Here is an 11923-nt window from a genome sequence, read left to right as displayed (position 1 = left end):
ATCGGTTCGGGTCGGGAACCGAACCGGTTCTTGATTGGAACCGGTTCCATTTTACAACCCGGTGTGAAAAAACCGGTTTCGAACCGGTTCGGGTTTTCCAGTTGAACCCGATTTGTGCACGTCTAATCTCTATATTGTTTTGTTTTATTATCATTTTCAATATAAATTGATTTCTAATATACATTTATAGAAGGGTAGTTGGAAATAAAGTATTGTGACAACACTCTAAATTTGACATTTCACTAAAATATTTAGTAATGGAGTGATTATTTAGATGTTTTTTTTAAATTTTAAAAATGAAGATGGGTATGGAGAACAATGCTCTTAGTACTTACGAATTGAAATTGGTTCTGTTGAAACCGAATCACCTTTCATTGGTTAGTTTCTCATCAAAAAAAATGGTGGCCTTCATTGCAAAGTCAAAAAAAGATACACTGTTTCTAGGCTAGCTTCTTGTTAAAGTGTTAAAGAATAAGTACGAGTCATTCATGCACAAGAAATGTTGTCAAAGTAAGGTGATAAATTTTAAGGGTTAACTTATATTATTATCTCATTGTTGATAACAAGTTATAAGACAAGAAATGTGTAGATAAATAAAGATTGAAGATGCAGAACAAGGAATGAACCAAACTGAAGTAGATGAGTGTAATACTTTTATTAGGGGAGTTTATTGTCGTTTATATCTGCATTCCATTAGGACTTCAATATGAGAGTTTGTTTTAATTATTTCAATTTCCATTTATGATCGTGGCACTGCAATTTATTTTTTATTTTACTTTTTTAGTATCTTATAAAAATACAATGAAAATAAACAAAACCTTACAAAATGCAATAAAGGATTTTATCATTAATCACTGTTTTCATTCTATCAAGTGATAGTTTTAGAAATTAAACATTCTCCCAACCAAACACATCACATAATCCCTTTTAACATATTTCAACCTTCTAAAGCCAAACCAACCGCGGTTTCAAAATCAACAAGTTAAGTACACATTAGAACATACCCTTTGATTCCAAAAAAGGCAAGACAACTTGTAACCCTGTGTCTATGAATCAAAAAAAAACCTATAACCCTCGAAACCTAACTCAATGCTTGAGCCAGTAGTTTCTAAGCTGCGCCATGTGCAACAATATTTCATCCCGACCTTGATTGGTAACACTGCTAGTCATAATCCATGGCGGTACCGCTTCAAAATACTCTCTAATTAAATCTTGAAAATCTTGCACGTTTTCTTCAGGGTGCTTTCCACCATTCTTTTTCTTTTTCCGCTTATCACATTTTGTAAATATTATCGTCATCGGAACCTTACAAAACAAAACAAACTCAATCAAGCCATGATAATGTCCATTATGGCGTGTTTGGATGTCTTTATTAACCACTTTCAAAACACACATCCAAACAACCGATATCACTGAACTGAACTAGGATTAAGAATATACCTGGTTCTGACCCAGCCAACTTGCATATTCAAGGTCAATCTTTTTGGCGGGAATGCTAGCATCAATGAGCAGGAAAACCGAGACCAGTGTTGACTGGTTTAGAAAATAGTCTTTAGTGAACTTGTTCCAATCTTTTCTAAGTTCATTTGGTGCTGAGGCATATCTGTCATAAAAGGTTTACCAAATTAATCAAGAGAAACAAATTTGAAAAATTGATGGTTAATTAAGAATTTATCCACTGTCTATAATCATAGCTGACAAGCACAAATAGGTGAACCCTCCTTAATTTTACTTTTCACATGTATATATGATCCAGGTGTACATTTGGATTGATTATATATATATTGAAATTAATCGTACCCGTATCCAGGCAAATCCACCAAGTACCAACTGTCATTAATTCGGAAGTGATTGATGCATTGTGTTTTTCCTACAAAACAAACCAAAGCATGAAAAGAAGATACATTTTGGATCTTTTTTCTTTTAAAAATAACGAAAAAATGGTTAAATAAATACGTTAGAACTTTGTTTTGAACAAAAATTATATCTTTGAACGTGTCACAGTTGCATGTAAGTCGATGAGGTAAAAGGACACCATACATTTTATTCATTAGTGGCTAACAATTTAATGTTATTTATGCAATCCAAATATGTAAAAAATTCATCTTCATGACACATCAACATGATTAACATCAAGATTCAGTTATTGTATATATGTAAAAGATAATGGACTACATGGTATCGAAATTGCGTACGTAGTAGACTGGAGGGGGAACCCGAAACAAGAAATCAGAAATAGACCCTAAACTAACCTAACAGGGGCCCGTGGGCAAGGCATAAACAAACCCAAATACATACATTAGAAAATGTTGCCATTGTAGTGTTATCAATAATAAGCGGATTTACTTAAGACCAGATGTGAAAACAAAACAAACATAGATATGAGTTAGAAGGTGTGGAGTAGAGACTCGTTCAGGACTGTTTTGATTTCGAGCACCATTGAACCTCAAGAGCTCCTAGACCATGGGGGTTCCAAAGAGGCGGTGCCCCAATGGGTCGAATGAGCAACACCCGTAGAAGGGAGGGTTCAACAGTTGAAGGGAGTTTGCCCTATATAAACTAATTATCTGATTGTTGTTCACTCAACCGCCTGGCTGTCCCCTATACACATGAATTCTTTTGATCTGTTTTTTAACAGATTTACAGAACTATCTGTTTTATCCAATTCGAAACACTTCAATCTGAAGGCTAGACAAGACGATTCAGAAAGGACACCTTTGGAAATACGAAACGCAGAGAAAAGTGAATATGGCTGCAAGCTTAATAACAAACATATTCCCCTACAACGGCCAGCCAGAGCTCGGAGCCTAATAACTATCTACAACAAGTAAGAACTTTACGGGATAAACAAACGAGCAAATTGTATAGAAAAATAAGCAAAACTCCACAAGTGCAGTAAAGTTTGCAAATTTTCAGAGAGATTTCTTAAATCAACAGCTGGTGTGCATACTACCTACCTGGTTTCTTGGAAGGGCAAACTCGGGCGAGCCGTCACTGGGACAGGCCTCGGTCTCCACACTGCTCTTGACATCACCTGGGCATCCTGGCTCAGCACAATATTGGAGCCTTTCAGGATTCTGGGTGTCTGGAGGGATAAACAGCCTGTCTTGTGGAATCTGCAACTGGGTTTGTTCTTCTTTGTAGGGTAAGGGCTGTGGCTGTGGCTGTGGCTGTGAGAGATGAGAGTGTTGTTAGGGTTTTGGGTTTTGGCGAGAGGATGAATCTGGTGAAGAGGGTTTTGGCGAGAGGATTTGCTAGAGTTGTCCTGTCACACCCCGGTCGTAATTGGCGGAAAAACCGAGGCGTGGCGACGGGGTCGTGATTGATTGAGCACAATAGAAAAAAAGTCTAAATGCATAAACTTAAAACATGTCAACATTACAACAATTCAACAGGTAGCAAAAAGATTCCATTACAACGGATAATGCTAACATCAATCCTAAATGTCTTCCATCTAAGGCCTCTATCAGCTATTTGCTACTTCCTGCTTCATTTCCTGAAAACATGTAACGAAAATGTCAACTACATAAAGTAGATGAGTGAATTCATAGGTTTAAGGAAAAAGGGATTATACACAAGCATACTAGACTAAGTTGTAGAGGTTTATCTATAGGGTGTACCATCGGCTAACCCACCACCCCTACAACTTATCCTACCATGCTTGGGTATAAAGCCCGGTTTTGAAAAGGTTTGTAAGACAAGACAAGCGTACCAGACTAGGTTGTAGGGGTTTACACCTAGGGTGTACCATCGGTTAACCCTCCACTCCTACAACCTACTCTGCTACGCTTGTTTATATTTGTAAATCCAAGGTATAAAGATAGGTCAACTAATAATGTAGTGATAAGCCCTACACAAGACTGCAAGAATTATGTATAATGATCCCATGTATTGTTCCCATGCATACAGGTGTAATGATATCAAGGATATATGTATAAAGATACCAAAGAATCATATGTAACCATGTCTTGATGATAATGATGATAATGCATAATGATCACACGAGACTTGACATCAACCCACACAAGACCACACGATGCTACTTGATTTCCATGATGGTAACCCAAATCGATCACTTTGGATACCATAAGAGAATTCTAAAGCGTCCACTTTAGTATCTCTTGGATTCCTAATCGATCACTTAGGAAATCATTCGGATTCTTAATCGAACACTTTAAGAACCCCATAGGTCACGTGTATTCTAAATCGAACACTTTAGAATCCCACATCTAGTGACGGCCTGTCTACCATTCGACCACTTGGAGACCAAACATATGCACTAGTGTGACCTATACTGCCTATGTTCACACGACCACTAGACTGTCCAATGAATGATGTGTTTTCATGATAATGTATAACGGGCATATGACTTTGTTTTCCAAAGTCCAATGTTCCCTAAGCGATCAATGATTCCCATGTTTACTCCTGAATAATTGATTAGACATACACAACTTCCGAGAAAGTTAAGGTATGAGTAACCTGCCATGATTACTTGTTTTCCCCAATATTCATTGTTTGCAAAAGATTTGCCAAGAATGTCTATGATAAAGAATGTTTAAATAAATGAGTTTTGTCAAAACGTGTACAGTTACCATGTTTCCATCCCAATGATTTGAAAAGCTTAAAAGAAAAGAGGGGGCTATGAACTCACCTTGTTGGCTAAGAATGGTTGCTAGGGTGGTCGAGTGCTGCCAAACGTCGATCCTCTAAGTCTAGACAAGGACATAATAGGTTAACAACACGCTTTAAGTCTAAGAGTATAAGCCTACGCGACCTCGAGCAAAAACCAAGTTTTAAAGTTGAAAACAAGCTGATTCTGGCACATTCGGTCGAATAAGGGCAGGTTCGATCGAATCTGCTACTTGTTCGGTCGAATATGGTACTGGTTCGGTCAAAGGGGCTGGGAAGAACACGTTCAGTCGATTGAGGACTCGTTCGGTCGAGTAGGATGTACATTCGGTTGAATACAATCGTATTCGATCGAATGTATATTCTGATTTGGTTAGTCTGTTCGTTTGCCCACTGGTTCGACCGAATGGTCTCTTGTTCGACAGAATAGGAGATGGTTCGACCGAATGGTCAGGTTCGATTGGTCTATTCGACCGAATAGACCTATTCGACTCCTTCAAGCCGGATGACGGAGAAACCTACGGGATTTTGACGATTTTCATGATTTTTCGCCCAAAATCAATGTTTTATACATGGAAATGCTCGGAATCCATAGGGCTATTGATTCCTAACGTTTATAACAACAAAAGTATGCTTTTTGACACCAAAAATGACGATTTTTGACCAAGAACACACTTGAAACAAAAGTTGGGGTTTTTGCTCTATTCGGGGCCGGATTTGATGATAAAAACGTATGATTTTCAAGAAGATCTTACCAAAAACAACAATAAACAGATTGGTGAACTCGGATTTTGGATTGAATAATTTTCTCTCACTACTCTCTCTCTAGAATTGGGGTGCTTGGGTGTGGGTGTGGAAGAGATGAAAGAAAATGGTGGAGTTTGTTCTTGCACTACGCTTATATACTTGGTTCTATCGGGTTCGGGTTTCGGTTACCTACGGGTCAAGGCTAGCTGAGTTCATAAGTTTTAACGAGCTAGAACTTTCCAGTAAAAAAAATTCTATAAAAATCATTTTTCAAGTAATCGCTTGGAATCTTTTTAAATAAAAACCTTTTATTTTTCGAAAACACAAAATTAATATTTTTCAAACGTAAAGGTTCTTTTTATGAAATGACATTTTTTAGCTGAAATAAACAGATTTTCCAATTATATGGATTCCGAACTTATCGTCCAGAACCCAAAGTGTATAGTTTCCGATGATTTCTTGATTTTAGTTTACCAGTCAAATTCCAGGGCGTTACATCCTCCCCAACTTAGAAGAATTTCGTCCCGAAATTTAGATTTTTTAGTATACTTGATGCAACGATGATTTAGATTTCATGATCCCATGATGACCACTATGCGCCACTACTTCCAATATTCGTCTCAGATACCACCCAAATCAAGTTGAAGGGGCTTATATATAGGGTGTACCGGCGGCTAACCCACCACTCCTTCAACCTTACTTGAGTGTTTCCTTCGACTCCTATTAGGTCAATGACACACAGGACGACACACTATTTTCCACTACATGGCATCACCTTCAAGCTTTACATCAGACATATTCATTTCGGATTGAAGGGGTATATATATAGGGTGTACCAGCGGCTAACCCACCACTCCTTCAATCTTCTGTGAATAATTCCCTCAATAATTCTTGAATTTAATGTCTCACAGCTGCCACGCTAACTATAAGTCCCTAATTCCAAGTTTCGCTTCAGACATATTCAACTCGTTCTGAAGGGGTTTATATATAGGGTGTACCAGCGGCTAACCCACCACTCCTTCAACCTTTGTCGAATAATTCCCTACACGAAGCTTGAGTTCACGACTCCTAGTTGCACAATAGCATAATGCTTATACACGTATACACCTGTGACCTTGATGCAATTATATTCCGGACTATAATTACAAGCTCACCTTGTATCAATGTATAAACTCTATTGCGTGCGGCTAGAAAATTTGACACGACACCACACACATACACACAACCATGCTCCATGAATGCTAGAATGATGACAATTTTTAGCTTAAATGATGTATAAATTCCCCAAGGTTTATATGATCGAGTAGATATGACTTGTGCTTTCCAGCATGAGCCCTGAGTAGCCAAAGTTTGTGGATGCAAATAAAAGAATACTTATAAGCATAACAAGGCAACATGATATTCATTGAATAACACAGTTATTTGATACATGCTGCAAATTTATATTGACTTCTAGACAATTAGATTACAAGAATATAGACTAAGAGAACAGATGAGGGTATTTCTCCTTCATCTGATCTTCGCGTTCCCAAGTAAACTCGGGTCCGCGTTTGTTATTCCACCGAACTTTCACAAGCGGTATGCGGCTATGCTTGGTCTTCTTGACCTCGCGATCCATGATCTCGACGGGTTCTTCAACGAAAAGCAGATTGTCGCTAAGTCGAACCTCGTCGACGGGAAAGTGAAGGGCCTCGTCAACAAGACACTTCTTTAATTGTGAAACATGAAAAACGTTGTGAACTCTACTGAGTTCCGGTGGCAGCTCAAGACGATAAGCAACTGGTCCGATCCTTTCAAGGATTTTGAATGGTCCAACATACCTAGGAGCGAACTTTCCCTTCTTCCCGAAGCGGACTACGCCCTTCCAGGGGGAAACTTTCAGCATGACACGGTCACCAACTTGAAACTCGAGTGGCTTGCGTCGTTTGTCGGTGTAGTACTTATGTCGGCATCGAGCGTCTTTGAGTCGCTGCTGAATGAAAGCAATTTGATCGGTTGTCTCCTGTATTAGTTCGGGGCCGATGATCTGTGAATCCCCGGTCTCGGACCAACACAAGGGAGAGCGACACTTGCGGCCGTAAAGAGCTTCAAACGGCGCGCATTTAATGGTAGCGTGGTAACTATTGTTGTAAGAAAATTCTGCCAGTGGCAGATGAGCTTCCCAACTACTACCGAAATCGAGGATACAAGCTCTCAACAAGTCTTCTAGGGTTTGTATGGTCTTCTCGCTCTGCCCATCCGTTTCTGGATGATAGGAAGAGCTAAGCTTCACACTTGTCCCAAAGGCCTTTTGCAAAGATTTCCAGAACCTGGAAGAAAAACTGCTGTCACGATCAGACGTGATGCCCTTAGGCACACCGTGACGGGAAACGATCTCACGAATGTATACCCGCGCCAACTTCTCCGTAGTGTAGTCTTCACGAACCGGGATAAAGTGGGCGGATTTTGTTAGAATGTCCACAATAACCCAAATTGAGTCATGACCGCTAGGCGTCCGTGGTAGCTTGGTGATGAAATCCATAGCTAACTCTTCCCACTTCCACTGAGGAATAATAGGTTGTTGAAGTAGCCCAGACGGCCTTTGATGCTCTGTCTTGACTCGCGAACAAGTCAAACATCTCATCACATACGAAGCGATATCTTTCTTCATCCCGGGCCACCAATAATGGGGTCTAAGATCTTGATACATCTTGTTGCTGCCTGGATGAATCGAGTATCTGGACTTGTGGGCTTCATTTAGAATAAGCGTCCGAAGAGGCTCAGAGTTCGGGATCCACGCTCGGTCAAGAAAATAGAGGATGCCGTCTGACTTGGTTTCGAATTTCTGCTCGGCTCCACAAGACAAAACGCCCTTGAGATCACCATTTACAAGCGCTTGATTCTGGGCTTCACGAATTAAGGAAGGAAGGTTGGATTGAATCCGAATAGAGTGCAGCTGGGTCCTTTCTTTACGACTCAATGCGTCAGCCACCACATTAGCCTTTCCCGGGTGGTAGCGAATTTCACAATCGTAATCGCTGAGAAGTTCGACCCAGCGTCGCTGCCTCATGTTCAACTCTTTCTGATTGAGGATGTGTTGTAAGCTCTTGTGATCGGTAAAAATGACACACTTCGTACCATACAGGTAATGTCTCCAGATTTTTAGGGCAAACACCACTTCACCCAACTCCAGGTCATGTGTGGCGTAGTTCTTCTCGTGCACCTTGAGTTGTCGAGAAGCGTAAGCGATGACCTTCCCTTGTTGCATTAAAACGCAACCGAGGCCCTGATTCGAAGCATCGCAATAAACGGTAAAGTCATCGTCACCTTCCGGAAGTGATAGGATCGGTGCTTGGCAAAGCTTATTCTTCAGAGTTTGGAAAGCTTCCTCTTGATCTTGTCCCCACACGAAAGGTTCCCCTTTCTGGGTCAAAGTGGTTAAAGGCAAGGCAATCCTGGAGAAGTTTGAGATAAAACGGCGGTAGTAGCCGGCCAGACCAAGAAATGAACGGATTTCGGTAGGTGTTTTAGGCGCTACCCAATTTCTGATGGCTTCTATCTTGGAAGGGTCGACGTGAATGCCGTCGACATTGATGACATGTCCCAAGAATTGAATTTCCCTTAGCCAAAATTCACACTTGGAGAATTTGGCATATAGTTGCTCTTTCCTGAGAAGCTCCAAAATAAGCCTGAGATGAAGCTCATGATCGGTCCTCGAACGAGAATAAATGAGAATATCGTCTATGAAAACAATGACAAACTGATCAAGATATGGACGGCAGACGCGATTCATCAGATCCATGAAGATGGCGGGAGCATTAGTCATTCCAAAAGGCATAACCATGAACTCGTAATGACCATAACGAGTTCGGAACGCAGTCTTCGGGATATCCTCTTCCAGAACACGCAACTGATGGTAACCAGAACGCAGATCGATCTTAGAGAAAAACGTAGCACCCTGGAGCTGATCAAATAGATCATCAATTCTCGGTAACGGGTACCGATTTTTGATAGTGAGCTTATTAAGCTCCCGGTAGTCAATGCACATACGGAAAGTCCCGTCCTTCTTTTTGACGAAGAGTACTGGGGCTCCCCATGGAGACGAGCTAGGGCGAATGAATCCCTTGCTAAGAAGTTCTTGAAGCTGATTTGATAATTCTAGAAGTTCCGACGGAGCTAGATGATACGGTGCCTTAGCAATAGGGAGAGCACCAGGAATAAGATCGATACGAAATTCCACCTGCCTGCTAGGAGGAAGTCCAGGCAGATCTTCGGGAAAAACATCAGAAAATTCACGCACAACAGGAATGTCCTGCAGTCTCTTGTCTTCGGATTCCCTGAGAGTAACATGAGCTAGAAATGCGGGATACTTCTTTCGAAGGTACCGACTGGCCTTTAAGCAAGAGACGATCCTTAGGCATCCACCCGATTTTTCGCCTTGAATAGTTAGAATTTCGCCAGAAGGTAAAGGGATACGAATAAGTTTCTCGGCGCAGATTACCTCCGCGAGATTGCTGGACAGCCAGTCCATTCCCACAACTAGATCGAAGCTTCCAAGGCGAAAAGGTATAAGGTCAATACTGAACGATGTGGTGACAAGAGTAAGAGTGCAATTTCGGATGACAGACTTCACTTGTTTGGACTCCCCACTAGCAAGTTCAACAGAAAAGGCAGGGTCCAACTCGGAAATTTTTAATTTCAGCAAAGGAACCAATTTGCAAGAGACAAAGCTCCTATCAGCTCCTGTATCAAATAGGACAGACACCCTGTTGTTGTTAAGAATAAACGTACCAGTAATAACATCGTGGTTTTGGCGTGCATCGGCAGCTCCAATGGTAAAAGCTCTCCCGCGAGCCGGAGGGATGCTGGTGACGCGGGGGCATCGATTTCTGTAATGGTCCATAGCGCCACACTCGAAATAGCCTCGAGCAGGGTTAGGCTGAGGGTTAGCATTCCCCACAGCCAGTTGGTTGCCAGGACTCCTGCATCGCTCCACCAGGTGCCCGAATCGTCCACAATTCGTGCACTTGCGGCACGACTCTCTAGTTGGGTGATGATAAGAACATAAGTTGCACTTGGGATGAAGCCCAGTATATTCCTTTCTTGGTCTTCCCTGAGTTGTTGTGGCTGGAGCGGGGGCTATGGAGTTGATAGGCGTAGCATCAGTGATTGCAGCTAAGTTGGTCGCCTTCCGCTTCCTATTGCTTCCCTTTTTCGCCCTCCAGTCGGAGGATTTGCCCTTATCCTGATGCAGAACACCAGACTTGAGCTGTTCCCTGGTCAGACGGGCAGTGAGATCGATCGCTGCCTTAAGTGTAGTGGGGTCAACTTCAACCGCAATGCCCCTCATGGAGTCCGGAAGACCGCTGATGTATTGCTCGACAGCGCGAGAAGCTGGGGTAACCATATGGGGCACCAATAAGGAGAGTTCATGAAATCTCTCCGTGTACTTCATGTGATCCGCGCCCTTCATCGTGTGCGCCCTAAACTCAGCCTCCAGTTTCTGGATCTCGGTTCTCGGAACGAACTCCTGCGTGACTAGCTCAACAAACTCAGCCCAGGGCAGGGCTAGAGCCGCGTCTCGTCCCCTGGTTCTTATCTCGTTATTCCACCACGTGAGAGCCCGTTTGTGGAACATACTCGTTGCGAATTTTACCCTGAGTTCATCCGGGCAGGAGCACATGTTGAATGAGGCTTCGACTTTCTCGAACCACTGGAGAAGACCAGCGGCTCCCTCGGTTCCACTAAAACTTGTAGGCCTAGTGTTGGTAAAAGCCTTATAGAGCTTATCGGCCTGAAGCGTGGGATTCGGTTCTGGGGCTTGGGGTGCACCCGAGGTTCCTTCTTGCCTCATGTTGTTTACCAGACCCGGGAGAACTGCTGCAATTTGCTGCGCTATGAGGGCAGCGAGGTCAGCGGGGTCAACATTGACGGATGAGCGACGAGGAGGCATTATATTAAAAGAATAAGAATGCGCATTAGTTAAAATTGAAAATAAAGAATAACTGGATAAGGAAATTGCCAAAGAGTACATCGCTACTAGATTCACAGTTAGTGATGCAACACATAAGCACATAGCAAGCATATAAGTGTGGGCATGTGATAGTGATGCATGAATTTTCTAGAGTCAAGGGTCCTAGGTTATAGTCTAGGTCGGTTTCCTAATTCCCTATAACCATTGGCTCTGATACCAATCTGTCACACCCCGGTCGTAATTGGCGGAAAAACCGAGGCGTGGCGACGGGGTCGTGATTGATTGAGCACAATAGAAAAAAAGTCTAAATGCATAAACTTAAAACATGTCAACATTACAACAATTCAACAGGTAGCAAAAAGATTCCATTACAACGGATAATGCTAACATCAATCCTAAATGTCTTCCATCTAAGGCCTCTATCAGCTATTTGCTACTTCCTGCTTCATTTCCTGAAAACATGTAACGAAAATGTCAACTACATAAAGTAGATGAGTGAATTCATAGGTTTAAGGAAAAAGGGATTATACACAAGCATACTAGACTAAGTTGTAGAGGTTTATCTATAGGGTGTACCATCGGCTAACCCACCAC

General features: G+C 41.8%; 1 protein-coding gene across 1 annotated transcript; it reads right to left on the bottom strand.

Moving 5' to 3' along the window:
* Positions 1–904: 904 nt before the first annotated feature.
* Positions 905–11308, bottom strand: LOC143584207 (GTP-binding protein At2g22870-like). Its single transcript, XM_077066305.1, has 6 exons — positions 11219–11308; positions 3035–3170; positions 2958–2978; positions 1801–1870; positions 1441–1603; positions 905–1305 (listed from the first exon to the last, which is right to left on the bottom strand). Exons 1-6 carry the CDS (start codon positions 11306–11308, stop codon positions 1087–1089), a joined length of 699 nt encoding a protein of 232 aa, XP_076922420.1. The 3' UTR covers positions 905–1086.
* Positions 11309–11923: the final 615 nt, after the last annotated feature.

Source organism: Bidens hawaiensis, unplaced genomic scaffold (genome assembly GCF_021521415.1).
Source record: "Bidens hawaiensis isolate Kalapana, Puna unplaced genomic scaffold, B.hawaiensis_p1.1 tig00032847_1, whole genome shotgun sequence".
Taxonomy (NCBI): Eukaryota; Viridiplantae; Streptophyta; class Magnoliopsida; order Asterales; family Asteraceae; genus Bidens; species Bidens hawaiensis.
This window is presented reverse-complemented; position numbering and strand designations above follow the sequence as displayed.